This window comes from Oryctolagus cuniculus, chromosome 5 (genome assembly GCF_964237555.1).
Source record: "Oryctolagus cuniculus chromosome 5, mOryCun1.1, whole genome shotgun sequence".
Classification (NCBI taxonomy): Eukaryota; Metazoa; Chordata; class Mammalia; order Lagomorpha; family Leporidae; genus Oryctolagus; species Oryctolagus cuniculus.
In genome coordinates, this window is record NC_091436.1 from 41,397,202 (window position 1) to 41,417,537 (window position 20,336).

The window sequence follows — 20,336 nt, forward strand, 5'->3', positions numbered from 1 at the left end:
CCAATGCAACAGAATACAAACTCGGTGGTTAAGAATGTTCTACTACTATAGTTTTAATGATCTGTGATTACTTTAAAATTTACTGTATGTGGGTGAAGTGGTAATTTTTTCATTCAATTATTGTTTATAGCTGTTGTCTACATTCCCACTAAACTAGGGTCTTTTTTGCTTTTCACTCTTTAAAGCTTCTTCTTCTGTGAAGCGTTAAGCCTTTTTACTGTAATATAAATTTAAAATATGTTATCTCAAAAACTATAAAAACAGGGTTAAGAAAACAGGGTGAGAGAGAAGGAGAGAGGGAGGGAGGAAGGGAGTAACATTATGTTCTTAGAATTGGGTCTACAAATCACATTGGATCTGTTAAAAACATTACAAATTAAAATTTAAAAATTTTTTTAAAAAGAAGTAACCTGTACATCTACAGCCTACTGGTCTCTGACAAAGATGAAAAGAACATGTACTGGGAAAAGTCTAGTCTCTTTAATAATTAGTGCTATAAGAAATAAGTAGAGATTGCAGAATTAAACTTGATCCCTACCTCTCTCTGTATATAAAAATCAACTTAAAATTTTGAAATGAGGAAGAAAACATGGGGAAAATGCGTCAGGATATTGAATTGGGTGAAGATTTGGAGGTCAGATCCCAAAAGTACAGAAACTGAAAGCAAAAATAAACAACAACAACAAAATAGGCAAGTGGGATGCATCAAACTAAAGTGTTTTTGCAAAGCAGAAGAAACAATTAACAGATGAAGAAACAATCTATGGAGTGGGAGAAAATATTTGCCAAGTTATACATGTGACAGTGGATTAATAATCAGAATACAGTAGGAACCCAAACAATTCAGTAGCAAAACAACAAGCAATCTAATTTAAAAATGGATAGTAGAGGGTCTGGTGTTGTGGCATAATAGGTTAAGACTCCTCCCGTGTCACTGGCATCCCATGTGGACACCAATTCATGTCCCAGCTGCTCCTCTTCAGATCCAGCTCTCTGCTAATGGCCTGGAAATATAAGATGATCCAAGTGATTGGGCCCCTGCATTATTATAGGATACCCAGAAAAGGCTCCTGGCTCCTGGCTTCGGATCAGCCCAGCTCTGGCCATTGCGGCCATTTGGGAAGTGAACCAGTGGATGGAAGACCACTTTCTCTGTCTCTCCTTCTCTATATCTGTAACTCTGCCTCTCAAATAAATAAATAAATCTTTAAAAAATGGATAATAGATATAAATAGAAATTTCCTTATGGAAAATGTACAAATGGCCAAATAGTTACATTTAAAAATGCTTATAATCACTAATCATCAAGAATAAGCAAATCAAAAGCATAGTGGGATATCATATCATTCCATTTAAATTAGCTGTTATCAAGAAGACAAAATATAACAAGTGTCCAAGAAGGTGTGGAGAAAGGGGAACCCTTAAACGCTGTTGGTGTGGAATGTAAATTAGTGTAGCCATTTGTAGAAAATTGTACCTAGTTTCCTCAAAAAACTAAACATAAATTATCTTATGATCCATCAGTCCCACTACTGTGCATATATCAAAGGGAAATGAAATCAGTCTACCAAGACACATCCATAGTTCTGTTTATTGCAGCTCTATTCACATTAGCTGAGGAAGGGAGATACCTAAAATATCCATCAGTCATTCAAGAAAATGCAGTACATGTACACAGTGGAATACTATTCAGTGTTGCAATCTTATCATTTGCAATAATGGATAGAACTGAAGGTCATATTGTTAAATAAAATAAATGAAGCACAGAAGGATGAGTACCATCTAATCACAGGTGTGGAATCAAAGTTGATCATCTGTGGCTGGTACTGTGGTGTAGTGGGTAAAGCCGCTGCCTGCAGTGCCGGCATCCCACATGAGCTCTGATCCAGCTCTCTGCTATGGCCTGGGAAAGTGGTAAAAGATGGCCCACGTCCTTGGGCCCCTGCACCCGTGTGGGAGACCTGGAGGAGGCTCCTGGCTCCTGGCTTCAGATCAGCACAGCTCTGTCCATTGTAGTCATATAGGAAGTAAACCAGCAGATGGAAGAAGACCTCTCTCCCTCCCTCTCTCTCCCCCCCTCCCTCTCCCTCTCTCTCTCTCTCCCTCTCTCTCTCTCTCTCTCTCTGCCTCTGTGTCTCTGTAACTCTGCCTTTCAAATAAATACAAATAAATCTTTTTTTAAAAAAAAGTTTGTCATCATGGAAGATAGCAATATAAAGGTGTTTACCAGATACTGATGAAGAGATGGAAAAAGGTTAATTAATGGGTAATATGTTGTAATTAGATAGGACTAAAAAGTTCTGGTGGTCTGTTGCATGGTATAGTGACTGTAGATAAGGACAATGTACTGTATATTTCTCTAAAAAATAAACTTAAAACTTTCTGCAATGAAGAAATGGTATATGTTTGAAGAGCTAGATAGGTTTACCCTAATTGGACAGTGTGTAAATGTATTGAAACATCATATGGTATCACATAAGTATGAACAATTTTTATGTTTCATATTTTTTAAATTAGAATCCAAAATGTCATGTGACTGAGGCTGTGAAGAGTGGGCAACAGGCAGAAAGAGGGCCTGAAGTCCCTAATGCTCACACTTTATTTTCCTGGAGACACTGATCTTCAGGTTGGACAAGCTGAAAATAATGGGGTTGCTTAACCTGGGAGCCCTGTATAGATTTGACAGAGGTGATCTGAGTCCTGTAGTGCCCCATGGCTATTGGTAGAAAGATATGCAAATTCTGTTTTCCATGAAAGATAATCAATTTAGGCCTGCAGGATTCCCACAGACTAACATAAAGCAATTAACTTACCATCAAAGGTCACTAAGCATTCTTGAAAGGAACTCACTGTGAGTTCTCAGAAAAAAAAAAAAAAAAAAAAAAAAAAAGAAGCAGATCAAAATCCTCAAAAGACTGCACATAGCAGGATTGTCAAGTACAAAAGAAAAAATAGCAATATGTAAAACACTTAAAGAAATTATAAGCAAATCATACACATTAGCTTGATGCTATCAGAAACAACTGAAAAAAGAAACATTTGCTAAGAACTAAAGGGAATTTGTCAGAAGCAAGGGCATAATTGTCCAAATTTTAAAATAGTTGTTTGAATGGAATTAATAGCTGGTTTGACAAAAACATTTAGAGAAATTTTAGCTAGAATTTAGATCTGAAGAGGTCAAGCAAACTACAAAGAACAGCTAGGACGTTCTTGAAGAAAAGAACGAGGCATGGAACATGCCCTTCATATGCTAAAACATATTATATAGAGCTGTAGTAAGTAACAGCATATGCTTTCTGCACAGAATAAACTTGTTGCCTCTTAGAAAATAGTAGAAAATCCAGGCAGTGATTCATGTGCTTATGTAATTTTGATATATGACAGAATTGATCAAGTGTGTTAGTAAATCATTTGAAAACTGTACACAACTGGGTAGTTGTGTGAGGGTGGGGGTCCTGAAATACTTTCCTACCATACTTCATACTGAGAAAGCAAATCCATGTCAGTCTAAGGTTAAACAAGAAACACACAGTGCTAAGAATTTTAGAGAAAAAAAGTTGTTTTTTTTTTTGAGATTGAAAAGACTTCTTAATAAATGCTGGCCCACCAAAAAATGATTGACAAAATTATGTTCAATAAAATGAAAAGCTGCCTTTTATCAAGATGCCATAAATAAAATATAAGAAAAAACTGTAACAAAGTAGGCAAAAACAACCCCAAAAATGGCACCTTAACATACTGAAGTTTTTAATTTGAAAAGACTTTGGAAATGACAGTGGCAGAAAGGGTATCTCTGACCTTTCCTATCCCTTTCTACTAAAGCAGGTTATAAAATCTAGGAAAGATGTTTTGGGCTTTGCCATTTTTCTCCATTTATCATACTTACCTCATTCTCTTTGCTCTGTCATACTTCTCTGTGACTGCCCTTCATCAAGCATGCAATGAAAAACACTGTGGTTTACCTATGACTTTGGGTCTTCATTATGTTATGAAGGCTCCCTTGTCTCATAAAACTTACGTTAAATAAATTTGTATGCTTTGTTTCTTGTTAATCAGTCTTTTGTTGTAGAGATCCTAGCCATTCACTTAGGGGTTAAAGGGAAAAAAATGTCATTCCTCCCACATACCATCCAGTATGAAAAGGAGTTTGTGACATAGCTGACAAAGGACTGGGATCCATGTATGAAATATTTCTACAAACTGACAAGAAAAAGACAATCAAATAAAAATGTTGTATACTGAACATTTTTAAGAATTAGGTATAAATATTTTAACAAAGTATCTCAAGACAAATGAGTTAGCTAGTAATCAAGTCCATCTTAGCTATTTTCTACCATATTGACAAAAATTATGAAATTTGGGAATACAAGTGCTAAGAAGTAATTTTAAAAGGATTTTACACACATTGTGGTTAGATATGTAAAATGCTAATAATTTATCATTGTCTTATAAAGTTAAATGTCTGTAATCTTTGTTGCAGTCAAAAGTGAGCCAAAGTCAACATGGGCTACAGTTTTCGAAATGAAATTACATGAAGAGTATTTTAGTATGTAGAGATTGGTGTTTATTTTTCTATGATAAGGTGTAAGATAACCTCAAGAATTGTTAGTAAATGAAGTTGGAAATGTTCATTGCAGCCTGGTTTTGAAAGGCCTTGTGTGTTATAACTTTTGCCTTTCCTCTTGAATTTAAAGCAGGTTTAAGAATAATTTAATCATGTTTCCATTTTAGAAAGCTCATCCTGGTAGCAATATAGAGACTAAATCTGAGGAGACCAATATGGCAAGCAACAGGATTAGTGAAAAGTGAAAATGATTGGGTCTTGAGGCAGTAAAAGTTGGAATGGAGAATCTAGGACAGGTTTCAAAGATAGCTTAATAAATAGACTCAACTGTCTCTTTTACCCAATTGAATTAATTTAAATGTGAAGCTTCAAAACTTTATGTGTACAATAACGTATTTTCCCTTAAGTTAGTATAAAGTAAAATACTGCATTACAAATTGTTTACCTGAAACATGTTACTTATAGCTTTTTTCTTAAAGATTTATTTATTTTTATTTATTTGAAAGGCAGAGTTAGAGAGAGAGGAAAAAAAGGAGAGAGAGAAAGAGAGAAAGATCATCCATTCGCAGGCACATTAGCAGGGAGCTGGATTGGAAGTGGAGCACCTGAGTCTCCAACCGGAGCCCATATGGGTTGCTGGTGTCGCAGGTGGAGAATTAACCTGCTATACCACAGTGCCAATCCCACTTAATGCTTTACCAAGAAATATTCTGACATTTTGTTCATAATTTTGTGTATGATGTTGAAATGCCATTTTAAGGCCGGTGCTGTAGCATAGTGGGTAAAGCCGCCGCCTGCAGTGCCGGCATCCCATATGGGCACCGGTTCGGGACCCGACTGCTCCAATTCTGATCCAGCTCTCTGCTGTGGCCTGGGAAAGCAGTAGAAGATGGCCCAAGTCCTTACAAGTGTGGGAGACCCGGGAAGCTCCTGGCTCCTGGCTTCAGATCAGCACAGCCAACTGGGGAGTGAACCAGCAGATGGAAGACCTCTCTCTCTCTCTGTCTCTCCTCCCCTCTCTGTGTAACTCTGACTTTCAAATAAATCTTTAAAAAAAAAAAGAAATGCCATTTTAAAACCAACATAAAGAATTGAAAACTAGGAGAAAATGTTTTAGAATGTGAAACTAATTCAAATATTTATAATATTAATCTATACTTTTAGTTCATAAAATTGTGTAAAATTATTATAAAGGTCTACACCATTATTTCCACATCAGAAGTGTTCCGCTAATAGTCATGTCTTTATTAAATAAGAATTTTTTTCAGGTATGCTAAAAACAAAATATGAATCATATAACTTTTCTTTTTTCACCAATAATAACCCAATAGACCCTATTTTTATAGTTATCAAGACTATAAAAGGCTAGACAAGTTTTATAAGATCATATTAGATGATGAAGCAAAATGACTTCAAAGGATCATTGAGTTAAGTAATACATATTTCAAGATGCCCATAAGGCTTAGACGTCCACTGTGGCAGACTGTTTAATTAATAACATGTACTTTACAAAACCCATCATTATATATTTATATGATATTCTGCAAAGATTTTAAAGCTATTTTTCAGTAATGTCAGTTCCCCTATTCATAGTTTTTCATTTTTATGTGAAGGACCCAAAAGGCAAACATCTAGGTCATAATCTACTCAGCAGATTCTACTACTGCTTCTACTATCACAAGTGTTTCAGTTTATAAAATACTTTCACATCATTATTTCAGTTGATTTTCCTAAAGGATACATAATATAGATAACGATTTTTTAAATTTTAGCAATGAATGCATTAATTCTTGCTCATTCTGGCACAAGAACTAAAAGGAAGTGCTAAAAATCAAAACAAGGTATTGGTGATAACAAATTCTATGTGCTTTCCCATGATGTTGGAATTTCCCAACACTGTGGTCTGTGGATAGGTTGTGGCAGATGATAGAAATGGTTAGTCCTGTGTAGGAACAGCTAGCACAGGGATTTGATATTTCCATAGACAACTTAGAAATGTATGTACTGGGGCTGCCATTGTGGTGCAGCAGGTTAAGCCGCTGCCTACAACACCAGCATCCCAAGTGGTCACTGGTTCAAGTCTCAACTGCTGTACTTCTCATCCAGCTTCCTGCTAAGCATGAGCCTGGGAAAGCAGCGAAATATGTCTCAAGTGTTTGGTCCTTGGCCACACAGGCCGGAGACCCAGATGAAGTTTCTGTCTTTGGCCTGGACCAGCCCTGGCTGTTGCAGCCATTTGGGGAGTCTCTCTCTCCCTCAGTAACTCTACCTTTCAAATAAATAAATAAATTTTAAGGAAATAAAAGAAATGTATGTACCAAGTTCATCTTCTGCTAACATCCCCACAACAAGATCTGTATCTGATCAACTATCTGAGCTTTATGACGATGGCAACTGATATTCTATGTAGTGGTGAATCTACAATTGTTATCATGCTTTGATTTATTCAACAGACACTTTTTGCATTCTTGCTCCTTTTCAGGCCTTAGTAGAAATACAGTAGTAAGCAAAATTAGCATAGTTCTTGCTTTCACAGACTTTATTGTAAAAACAGCGGAAAGCCACTGGAAGGCTCGAATCAGTGGACAGATATGATTGAAGTCTTAGGAATGCTATGTGAGTTTTGATGTGGAATAGGCAAATGGCAGTCAGAGAGGTAAGATAGGTAGCTGCTCTGTGACCGATGATGTTGACCTGAGTTCAGGTATTAGCAGTGGGGATAGAAAAAAGAAGGAATGATATTTAGAAGATTATACTGCTCTGTACTGAATCATTTGAGATTTGTAGAGTGACTATTCATTTCAATTTGTTCCAGACAATAGTTTTTTGGCTTTTGTCCTGCCGTTACTAAAAGCATCCCCCATAATATTCACTAGCAACCCAATATGGATGACAAATTGTATATTGATACTAGAGATAGGAGAGGAAGATTCAAGAATGGTGCCTAGGTTTCTGGCTTGAACAACTGTGTAGACAGCTGTACCATTAATGAAAGAGAAAGAAATAGAAAAGGGGCTGGGGTGAGATAAGAATATGAGTTCAGCTTTGCACATGGTTTGTTTAAGGTAACTGTCATACATTGAAGTGAACATAGAATAATCAGATGACCATTGGTCAGTAGTGCAGATAGGAGCTCTTGTTTAGAAATATGTTGCATGGATGGTAACTGAAGTGATGGAAGTGGAGAAGAATATCAAGCCAGAAAGGTGAGAAATAGCATCAGAGGCTTAGATTTGAGGCTGGTGTTGTGATGCAGCAGGCTAAGCCACCACTTGCAATCCCAGCCCGTATCAGAGTGCTGGTTCAAGTCCTGGGTACTTTGCTTCCTATCCTGCTTCCTGCTGATGTGCCTGGGAAAGAAGTGGAAGGTAGCCCAAGTGCTTGGACCCCTGGCATGAAGGTGGGAGACCAGGATGGAGTTCCTGGCTTCTGATTTTGGTTTGGCGCAGACCTGATTTTGTGCTCATTTGGGGAATGAACCAGGCAGATCTTTCTGTTCCTACCCCCACCATCTCTCTCTGTCACTCTGCCTTTCAAATAAATAAATAAAATAAATCTTAAAAAATAGACCTAGGTTTTGGAGATGCTTAAAGGGCACCTGCTTTTAATAGAGGAGGAACTCACAAAGGAGACCTAGAATGGACAAGCCAGAGTCTTAGGGAAACTGTGAGATGCACAAATGATGCAAAGCCCAGGAAAAGAAGGTTGCAAGGAGAGAGAGGATAGGAAATGTCAAATGCTATTAGGTTATATAAAATAATATGAGGGAAGTGCACATAGAATTCAATAAACAGTAAGTCATTGGAGACATTGATGGGGGTCGGATGGAGGGACTGGGGTCATATGCCTGATTGTAAGATTCTAAGGAATGATTGAGATGTTAATGTGGACAATTTTCCATACGTAATACCAAGAAAGGAGGAAAGCACTAGTGAAATGCCAGAAGGATTTGTAGAATTTGTGTGACAATAATGTCTCTGAAGATGCTATAAAATCACTTAATACGTTTTGTCTTAGAGGCTCCCATCTCTAATATCCATCATGAAAGTAGAAGATTGGTTTTAAATGATCATAGCTATTAGATCAGTTCTAATTTTAGACAAGTTTGTATGACTTTAAAATTGTTTTACTTTTCAGTAGTGGGAACAAGGATACAATTTATAAAGTTACTTTTGCTGTTTTTTTCTCCCAAAATGCATCTCATAAATTTGCTGAATAAAAATGAAATTCTGCCTTTGGTTTTTTGTTTTGTTTTGTTTTGTTTTTTTTCCTCACTGTGCTGCTCTTGGCTTCTGAACACTAGGGATTCACTGAGTGTTCTTTGGCAGATAAAAACTGTAAAGATTTATGGCAAAGGGAAGTATTTCTAAAAAGGTGCTCCACATTGTCTTTGTATATGTGCATAAATTATAAACAGGGCTCAGGGGTGCAGCCGCTATAATAGCTTTTTGCTCTCGTTGTAGAAAATAGAAAATGCTCACATAGGGACTGGTATATGTATTCTCATCAATGAATCTTCTAAGCTTGAATGGTTTTAAATAGGATATTTCTGTTCATTGGTTCTAGTAGGTCAAGACCTTACACAAATGCATGTGATTAAAGCATCAAATGTAATAAATGTATACCAACATTTTGTAAACAGTACTGTTGATGATGGTGGTAGTAGTACTAGTAGTAATAGTAATAGTAGTAGTAGTGATGGCAGTAATAGTAGTAATGATAAATGTCACAATTGAGAAGGCCTCACAATTGAGAAGAAGCAATCTCCAAATCACATCTACTTGGAGAATTTGATTATCTTTCTCTGCTCAAGTTCAATAATTATGTTAAAGACTGATCAACAACTCCTTGCCCAAGGTGAACCAACGGCAAAAGGAATACCTTTCTCTCTGTCTCTCTCTCACTGTCCACTCTGCCTGTCAAAAAATAAAAAAAAAATAAAATAAAAATAAAAATAAAGAAATGTAATTATGGCAGACAAACACTCTTTCCCAACTCAAATAAATTAATTTGGTAGCTTTTTTTCTTTTTTAGCCACTTAAATATGATTGCAGTTCAATCTTTAACAAAGGCATTAAAGTTATTACTTTAAAATCATAACATTCATTTGCATAATACATTATGAAAATCTCACTTCTTTGCAGTCTCAATACACCTATAAAAAATTCTTCCTATGGATTTGAAAGTTTTGATCCATTACCCTTGTGTCACTGTTGTTATTTTTTTTTTAAGATTCATTTGTTTATTTGAAAGGCAGAGTTACAGAGAGGTAGAGGCAGAGAGAGAGAGAGAGAGAGAGAGGTCTTCCATCCACTAGTTCACTCTCTAAATGGTCACAAAGGCTGGAGCTGAGCCGATCCGAAGCCGGGAACCAGAAGCCAGGAGCTTTCTCCAGGTCTCCCACACAGGTGCAGGGGCCCAAGCAGTTAGGCCATCTTCTGCTGCTTTCCCAGGCACATTCGCAAGGAGCTGGATCAGAAATGGAGGACCAACTTGAACTGGTGCCCATATGAGATGTCGGAACTGCAGGCAGTGGCTTTACCGGCTACATCACAGTGCCAGCACTCCTGAAAATTCTTACAGACTAGAACAATGCTACTCATGTGTACTGTCCTTAAACAATCATCCTATAGCAGCATATGTTTTACTGAGTTAATGCCATTTGAAAAAATATTGACCTCTTCATATAAGAACTGATCTTACAGAGAATTTTCAGAAGCATTTAATTCTGTAAGTCAGATATGTTAAGAAAATCACAAATGGATTCTTATGATTACTATCTAAAAGACAAAGTGTAATATGCTCATGGAACCTGATGATAGTAGGCTTCAGTTAGTGACTAATGAGAGTTATTGCATGAACTAAAGGTTATTTTCCTAGGGATTTCAACATCAAACATTCTTTCTCTTCCTTTTTGGAGCAGGACCTGTATCAAGCCAATCCAATTTAAAAGTTGCAAACAATAAATATTTTCTTTTTAGATTTTATAGCCAACTTAGGAATATACCCCACTTATTTTTAGTGTTTATACCCATATCTATAAATAGACATAGAGCCATGTCTAAATTTGTCCCTTGAAAGGAATAAATCGCCAACATATTTGATACATGTTTTGATGAATTGAACCATAAATTAGTTTGTAATGTGAAAAGCATTGAACTACATCTATTCATAATTATGAATGGGGGGAAATTTCCCTGTAGCCAGGATATATGGAAAGTGTCATGTCAGAGAAAAACACTCTTTGCTTACCAGAATATACAAGCTAAACACTTGCTATTCCTGCTGGAGAATAATGATTACCAAATACTGGTCTATGGGGAAAATTTTATCTTATGCAATTGAAATAAAACAGTTATGGTGAGTTATTTTACCTAGTTAATGATGTTCTTTTTAACATTTTTCAAGCTATGTCTTTCCCATTAGTTTAACTTTAAATTAGCATTGTATGAAATGATACTAATATTAGATATATTTGTTGTTTTACTTCATGGGCAAATTAAAAGGTAAATGTATCAGTCCCCTTTTGACAGAAACTGGCTGGTGCAAAGTCATCAGTAATTGGGATTTTGGGGTATGCAAGCCAAAAGGAGAAGCTAAAAAGATAAGCTTGAAATGTAGTGAAGAATAGATAATTTTATAAATAAAACTTTGAAGTCCATTGAAAGATATGAGGTTAGATTTAAAGATGTGTTTGTGTGTGTATCCATTCAGCTACCATCTCTTGATGCCACCTGCAAGGCACTGTGATGGATACTATAAGGCAGGTTCCCAAGTATGCTAAATCCTAAGAATCACTTGTACTCTTATCACACAGATTCTTAGCCACAGGGTCCCTAGATCAGGAAACATTGAGAAATGCTGCATTGGAAGATAGAAGATATATAAGATTTTGTCACTGCCCTAGAGCAATATATAATCCACCCTTAACTCTCTAAGCTCCAGTTTTTTTCTCTCTATCTGTGGGTGTGGATATTACTTTCTTTGCCAGTTTTCAAGGTACATGAGGAAAATTGGAAATGCCCAGAGTTACTGGGGCTTGCAAATTGATTAAAGTTATGATTTTAATTGTGTGTGTATGAGAGTGGAGTGATTTTGATTAAGAAAGGAAATGAGGGTATTCAAACAAGTTTTAAAAAATCATCTTTTGAAAATTCTCTGTCCCATATTTTTTATCTGGACTTTATTTGGTACATGAATGTGAGAATATTCCTTCATGTATCAGTTGTGCTTTGTTTATTCTTCTGCCAAACAAATTATTCATCCCAAACCTTGTATATTAAATGATGAACTCATGGCCCTAGAAGTTCAAGTAGGCATTTATTCAATCTAAACCCTGGGTCCTCGGCAAAGAGTCACTACCTAAAAGCACCAAGCACAGTATCTTGCCTTTGAATTAACAGGCATTTGCTGAATGAACTGACATAAATGAACCTCTAAATATGACCCCACTGTCCTTCCTGTGTTGTGTTTGCTAAAAACTTGCATTCTGAATTTTAAGGACATTTGGAGGAAAAAAATAGTTCACCATCCCATTTAATGGTTATTTCTGGATTTTTGTTTATTTTTATGTTAACAAAACTTGTAGTCAAAAAGCTTTTTCCTGATTTTGACCCTGAGTCTCTCATCCTGCGATTTAGCATGCTTTTTTTGTTGTTTATATTTTTAGGTTATTTTTATTCAAAGGCAGTAACGCAGTTGTCTTGTGCGGTCATATTGTCTGGGGATCGTTTTCTTTCTGTGATAATCAGCTAATTTAGTAACTTATTTCTCTGATTCATTTAGCAGCAGCAACAGAAGAGCCAGAAGTAATACCAGACCCTGCCAAGCAGACAGACAGAGTGGTGAAAATAGCCGGAATTAGTGCTGGAATTTTGGTGTTCATCCTCCTCCTCCTAGTTGTTGTATTAGTTGTCAAAAAGAGGTAAGACTGAGACAGCCTTGTGCCACTCACCATTATGTCACTTGTTTTCAAATACTGGTTTTTCTCCTCAGGTGTTTTAAAGTCAGAAAAAAAACAACAAGAAAAAACAAGTGTGGCCAGCACCTGAGTGTATTGCTTATACTTTTTAGCTGAATTCTTATTTGGTTATTTACAGTTTAACATAACATTTGCATTGTTAACCTTGAAATTAATGTTAGAATTTGAATTTCTGAAATGCAAAGATTCATGAGATGTTAGCTTATTTTATGAGACTGACATACTGCCTACTGCGCTAAGGAGGCGGGTGTTAGCTTATTTTATATTTGCAATGTTATCCACAATGGCAAAATCAAGAGTTTATTGTGGTACCTGAGCTGTGGCCTCTGAATAGTTTTGTGCTCTTACTCTGCATTTTTCTAAACCTTGCTGCAAATATGATAATAATATAAACATTATTTAGTGAAATCGTATATTAAATATTCACTGGGGTAAAAATGTCCACCTTTTAAAATGAAGAATAAATTGTTTTTAATTGGGGATTAGTCCTTAATACTACATCAACCAATATCGCCATCTTCTGGAATTATATGAAGACAAAAGATTTACTGGAACTTAAACTGAGCTCTATTCTGAGTTATTATTAAGTATACTTATAGTATAAAGCATACTTCTGCTGAAAAACATTTCCTCAGGTCAAGTTTCTATAATTTGAGCTTCTGACCATTATTTAAAATGTCATAAAGCATTGTCATAAAAAGAAATGCAATGCTCCAATCCTTTCAGTAACATATTTTTGGTTAATGCTACAGTTTGGAAGAACTTTTAGAAACTATTTACATGCATAATGCAATCCTAAAATACTTTGTGTGTAGAAGAGTGTGGACTTTATGCATTCTATTGACTAGCATAATAAATGATGTTGCTTATATTACATTAAATCCTATATGTACTATTATAATTATTTTATGCTTGAAATAAGGCATGACCATTATAGATAAGACTCATACTTACATGTTTTAACAATTCCATCAGAGTTTATTTTAATATATTGCCTCTTTACAATTATCCCCTGGAGATATATATGTTGGAGAAGACACATCTGCATTAGAAACATTAGGTATGCATTATAGTGTTTTGTGTTAAATTAGCTACATACGTGCTTTCCCAAAATAGTGCTTTTCTCCTTTTGCTGTTGTCTACCTCTGTGGTTGGAAAATAACTATATATGAGGCAAGAAGATTTAAGTATTTTAAGAAATACAAATTTGCCAATAAAGATCAATAAGTTCATTGACTATAACCTTCAGATCTTATGTCTCTGTTTAGTTTAAATTTAATATGTGTGGAGACTTAAATAAGCTGTATAGGTTAAAGACTGGACCAATCTTTGTTACACCATTAAAATTATGCTGCTCACTCAGATTAATTCTAGTCACAGAAATGGCTTCTTATTATGTCACTCATTTATTATTGGGTGAAAGTTATCACTTGTATTTCTTACTTATTTGTAAATATTTATTTTTAATTACCCTTTCTTACCCATGGTTCTTTGTCTTAGAATAACATTAAAATATTGAAAATTAACTAGCATACACTCAGTCACTAAGCAAGACTTGGGCGAGGAGTGGTAGTAAAATGCTCTCACAGCTCTCTAAACTTGCATAATGGAAGAAGTTCTTTTCTGGTTCATATTTTAAATGGTTGAATAAATCAGCTTCTCTATAAAAATGTATGATATGAGTTTTCATCACTCTGCTTTAATTGATTGTTTTTGATAGAAAGTGTGCTTCTGACTAGGAAAAGTTACAACATTATAAATTTCCATACATTAACTTCCTATATGTATCATAATTTACTCACTTCCTCACCTAAGCAACTTTGTCATGACTTTTACTCATAGTGTGCCACACATGGATCTTGTATGACTTAATCTTAAAAGAATAGATATTATAATACTATTGGATATTTTCAAATTAATCTTAAAAATAATATATAATGTAGCTTCCCCTTTAACATATATAAATGTATAATAAAATATTGGAAATACAAACTGTTTTAGCCTCATTTTAGCTGCAGCTTTAAGGGAAATTTTAACTTTCTCCAGACATTATCCCTCATTGGCAATAATATATGTAGGTATATTTCTCGTACTGAAATAAGTTCCATGTGGTTTTGTTGTTTTGTAAAGGAATGGTTGGGAATTCAATTGAGTAAAATTTTACAGCTGAGAGTATTTATAAAGTAAGTTTTAGGCTAAGAAAAGGGATATTGCATCTTTCAAAACGCAATGTCATTTTTAATTTAATCGCTGTTGAATTATTTCCAAATGTATGCCATTTTTCATTAGTTTTGTATTATATTTTAAATGCACAGCATGGACACATCAATAATTTCAAACAAACATAAACTTGAAATTATGTTAATGCAGCAAATGTTTTTGTGTGTTAACTGCACTTATATCCACTATAGAAATATGTTTATATATACTTGCATGGTATATATGTATATTCACATAACCTGTGTATATGCCTATGTACCATTGAAATATAATGACATCTGTAGAAATGTGGGTACTATTCTATATTATACATACATATTATATAATAGATTTTCTTTATGTTTTATATCAAAAGAAAAATTGTCTGTTAGTACACAAGTTCTATACACAGCTGTTCCATCTGTCATGACATTTAGATGGTAATGGATGATTCTACGCTTAACTGCATGATGAAAATACACAACCCATTTAATTTTTCAAATTTTTGGCAATAAAAGAAATGTCAGCATGTTATTTTTTTCCAAATTATGTATTTTAAATTTTATTTTTCTATTGCATATCTGTCTGTTTAATTGCATGGCAAAGGAAATCTAACAGTGCATGAGCAAATTGAAATGCAAAGCAAAGAAAACATGAATTTTATTTTGTTTCATTTTCTTTTTTTAACACACATTTTCTGCTTTATTGAATGTGACAGAGTCACGCTTTTCATTCACCATTGCTTCTCTTTTTCCACTGTCTGTGATTTGCTTGCCAGGAGGAGCTACTATTCTTACTCCTACTACCTGTAAGTAGAAAACGGGTGATGTACAACTTTACATGTGTTAAAGATGCAGTATCCCTTTTCAAAAAAAATAAATAAATAAATAAAATAAACAAAGAAAAACCAGAATGTAATTTTGATGATATTTCAAACATGTTTTCCTGGACACTAAAACTATGAACTTTTAATCTGTTATCTATTTTGCTAATCTTTTTTAAAAGGGATATTGTATTTTTGTATGTTCAGCTACTTTTAATTTTTCTTTATAATTTTCCATAAGTAGCTTAAGCCTGCAGCCAAAAATCATCATTTACTTGCTTACATCAAACTTGTACCTTATCTGAGCAAGATGATACTTTATTCATCTGGTATAGTAGACATAGTGGTTGTAACTCACTAATCGCTATTTTTAGTAACTGTTATATTTCAGTAAATGAGTCAATAATATTCCTAAAAGAAAGTTTGAAATGCTTGCAGGTCTGCGTGTGATAACATCTCTCCGCATTTCAGGAATCCAGGATGGGTTATAACTTCAGATCACCTTTTCTCTGACCATTAAGGCAATAAATATGCTCTTGTAAAAATAAGTGGGTAAAATCATAATGCTGCAGGGACAAATAAATAAAAATTCTTTTTTAGAGAAGAAAAAATTGAATTTTCTTTAATACCTTAAATAGGACACAGATTTTGTGCAACTAAGATCAAAAGAACCTCTTACCAACCGACCTGAGAACAAGCACAGGAGTCACATATCTCCTTTTCTATCCCCATGGACCATGACTCATCCTAGGTTTAGGTATAGGATGCTCAGTTGCATAAGGATTGAAAACATTGTCCATTCTATTTCCTGTAACATTTTCAGTCTATCATCTTACATGCCAGAGTAGTTATTCTCTGGTCCAAAGGAAAGATACAACAGAGCATTCATGGCTCTGCTTGAGCAGTGTTTGATCCATCAGCTTTCAAGGCTTAAGGATTGTGATGAAGTATGTTTGGGACATACATCCCATAGCATTGTTATCACCAGCTAAATTTAAGCTAGCATTACAACAAAATTTTATGACATTCAATAACTATCACACATTTCTGCCAACATCTCAAATATTATAAACATTTGGCATCCTAAAATCCTGCTAAAACAAGCAGGTGTAAAGTAACAGTGCTCCTAGCTTGTTGTGATAAATCATAATATCCTTGTTAAATCATGTTTGATGAAGCCAAAGGTAATTAACTGTATCATTTCATACAATGATGGAACGCTTTTCCTCTTTATGGCCCACCCGTATATCCACCTGCAGAAGTTTATGCTGTTGGCTGCTTTGAGAATGAAAGTCGTTTGCGCATCTGTCAAACTCAAGTAGCTGAAAAATGAATTGCTTCACTGTCCTGAAGTACACGTTATATTTGCTGGTTGCTCAGGGGGAGACAAAGCATCAAGCATGCTGAAATCAATAAGTATTTAATTATGAGAATGTCAGTAAGCTTACCATTAGCCACTAGTGTAAAGAATTTGAAATATTAGAATAGGATTTTCTTTTGGTTGGAGAGGCAACTTTTCTATGTTCTAGACAATATAGCAGGTTATGCAAAACTTACTGTATGACTTAGCCCTCCTGACATTTCTAGCAATAACTATAAAGAATGTCACCAAAATATACTTTGAAATGATACTTAAACTTAGCTAGTGATGCTCGTCTGAATTAGAGATTTTTTTATAAAAGTACAAATAAATTAGAGTAAAACTTAAAACCAGTATGATATGTAAGCAATATCCATTGATATTGTCATGATAATTGTCAGTTTTTGATCAAAAGATTGATGTTAGGTTTTCTTTATTTTGTAATAACCTGCGCCTACCTCACAGGGTTGTTGTGAGGATCAAGTTTTAGGACCAAGCTAGCAATTCAGCTCTGGCATATTAACAAGGGTTATCTCCACTGTAATTTATCAAATAATCTAGGCTTGTGAATGTGAACAGCAAAAGTTCCTTATTGACTGAAAATTTTACCAGTCATGCATTGGATACAGTTCGCTACTTCTTATTTCTCCTTAATCATGAAATATAAATAAATTATGAATGTTGTAAAGTAAAACCTAAAAGCTTAAACTTGTTTTCTCTTTGAGCTGCCCATCTTCAAAATGTTAACATTGTTCTGAAACCAAATTTCAGCTTGTACTATTTTCATACAATTTAGTCTCCCAAATTTTTTGAAGAAGGAATTCATTCTTTTTTTCTTGCCCAAGAAACAAATATAGGATATTATTTCTTAAGCTATTTCTTGGTGTTTTCAAATGTATAAGTGGCAAAACATTTGGGCAGTATTCATATTATTATTCACAAACGTATAGCAACCAGTTCCTAATTCCTAGAATAAGTAGTGTTTTGTGTCATATACGCTCTGTAATGTGGCAATAAACAAAACATAAGCAACAAAATATAAACGCTTAGGTCTTAGAATCTGGTCATTCTTCATTGCTTATTAGATAAACGACCTAGGGCAAATTATTTAATTCCTCTGAGCCTCAGTGAAGTCCTCCATACAATTAGAACCCCATGTCTATTCGGTGGATTGATCTGAGAATTAATGGAGTTAACAAATGAGAAATGCCAAGCACAGAACAGGCCTAATTTTTCTATTCAGCAAGTATATATTGAGTGCCTGCTATGTGCCAGGTACTGCTGCAAGTGCCAAAGAGATACAGATGATCCTTTTCATCATGGAACACACAGCGGGGGGAAACAGTCAAAAGGTACATGGCATGTGATGGGATGAATGTGTTCACAGATTGAGAACGCAGTGCTATAAAAAAAACACCTAGCAGGGAAACCTGTCCTGAAACCGGTTGTAATGGAATCAGTACTAGAAAGCTTCCATGGAAAAGTGTCTTTTAAGTTCAGACAGAACTGATGGAAGTTATCCAAATATTAGAGGCAAAAGAATCTTGTGGGTCAAAGAGCATGCATCCTATATGCTAGCCTAGAGGAAAGTTTGGGGAGGGAATTCTGTAGGCTGATATGACCTGAATATGTTTAACTAGGCCCTTGGACTATCTGCAAACTATGATAAAAAGAATATAAACAATCAGATGTATGGCTTGTCTTTAAAACAAATAAGAAATGAAGTTGGAACTTCAACATGGTATAAAATGCTAGTGGTCACTTAAGTAAGTTGCCCTAGTCAGCTCCATGGTTCTTCAAAGTCATCCACCCAGCCGTATGATGCTTACTATTGGCAACTGGAGTCATTTACTTGAAAACTATACGTTTGTGCATGGTCTTTTCCCCAAAGCCTAGAAAAATGTGACAATAGCTCATTCCATGAATGGAACCAATATCTCTAAAAATGATGGTGGTGATAGTATTGATGGGGTAGTAGCAGTGGTAATGGTGGTGGTGGTGATGGTACTTCTTATGCCTATGTCACTATTATTACCAGCTCTATGATCATCATAATTGTGATTTCTATAATAAGGACATATCCATCCTCAAATCTTAGCTTATGGCTGTCTTATTTCGGTGTCAAATCTGCTGTGTCAATGTGTTTATGTGTTGGGTATATACCTACTAAGGACAAATACGGTAATTTTAGAGGAAAAAAATTCCACACCATAGCAGCCCTCAAATTGCTAGATTAACTTTGTCAAGGAAAGTCTTTGTACATAAATTCAATCTATAAAGTAAAAACTTTATAGTGTTTGAAATACATTTACTCTGATACAGATACTAATGAGAATCAGAAGAAAAAAACAGTTACGTAGTATTTCCAAGGCAGCTTAAACTGCTGCCATAAACTTGGTAGCATCATTTTTCTGGTATAGCCTTTTAGAGTGTTTTGTATCATATATAAAATGCCTTGTTAATTTGATTTAAATCTTTACACACTTTTAGTCATCTTCTCCTTGAATGCTTCATATATAACATTCACAAAGAGCCAAAATGTATGTTATATCCTTGATGTGTATGATAAAGGTATCAGTATTTGACTCACTCAAAATTCTAAAACTCTGGTAGTTTCCAAATACCCCAAATCACTTAACCCTGATTTATATTAAAGACATTTCTGTAGTGTGACTTCTTTGCAATGAGTTTCTTTTTTTTTTTTAGAATTTATTTTTGTGTGTGTGTGTTTTATTTTTTATTTTTTATTTTTTTTATTTAATAAATGTGAATTTACAAAGTGCAACTTTTGTATTGTTGTGGCTCCCCCCCCCAACCTCCCTCCCTCCCGTGGCCCTCCCCTCTCCCACTCTCTCTCCCATCCCACCCTTCATCGAGTTTCATTTTCAATTACCTTCATATACAGAAGATCAACTTAGTATACACTAAGCAAGGATTTCAACAGGCTGCACTCACACAACCGCACAAGGTATAGGGCATTGTTCGACTAGTAGTGTTGTTTTTAAGTTTCATAGTAAAACACATTAAGGACAGAGATCCTACGTGGGGAGCTTGTACTCAGTGACTCCCGTTGTTGATTTAACAATTGGCACTCTTATTTATGACATCAGCAATCACCCGAGACTCTTGCTATGAGCTGTCTAGGCTATGGAAGCCCCTTGAGTTCACCAACTCTGAACTTGTTTAGTCAAAGCCTTATCACAGTGGGGGTTCCTTCCTCCCTTCAGAGAAAGGTGCCTTCCTCCTTGATGGCCTGTTCCTTCTGCTGGTGTCTTGTTCACCAGGATCTTTCATTTAGATCGTTTTTGCCACCGTGTCATGGCTTCCCATGCCTGTGAGACTCTCATGCACCTTTTAGCCAGATCCGAATGTCCCAAGGGTTGATTCTGAGGCAGGAGTCTTTGCAATG

The 20,336-nt window shown here is 35.2% G+C and overlaps 1 protein-coding gene across 13 annotated transcripts in view; it reads left to right on the forward strand.

Moving 5' to 3' along the window:
* PTPRK (protein tyrosine phosphatase receptor type K) overlaps positions 1-20,336 on the forward strand; it is a 591,026-nt gene that overhangs the window by 533,008 nt on the left and 37,682 nt on the right. For 5 of the 13 annotated variants that reach the window (XM_051855347.2, XM_070073615.1, XM_070073617.1 and 2 more), the window contains exons 14-15: positions 12,350-12,488; positions 15,523-15,552. In XM_051855347.2, the coding sequence (XP_051711307.1) occupies positions 12,350-12,488; positions 15,523-15,552 (169 nt within the window). The remainder of the gene's footprint in view (positions 1-12,349; positions 12,489-15,522; positions 15,553-20,336) is intronic. The other 8 variants (XM_017345362.3, XM_070073618.1, XM_017345363.3 and 5 more) reach the window with 3 other exon arrangements.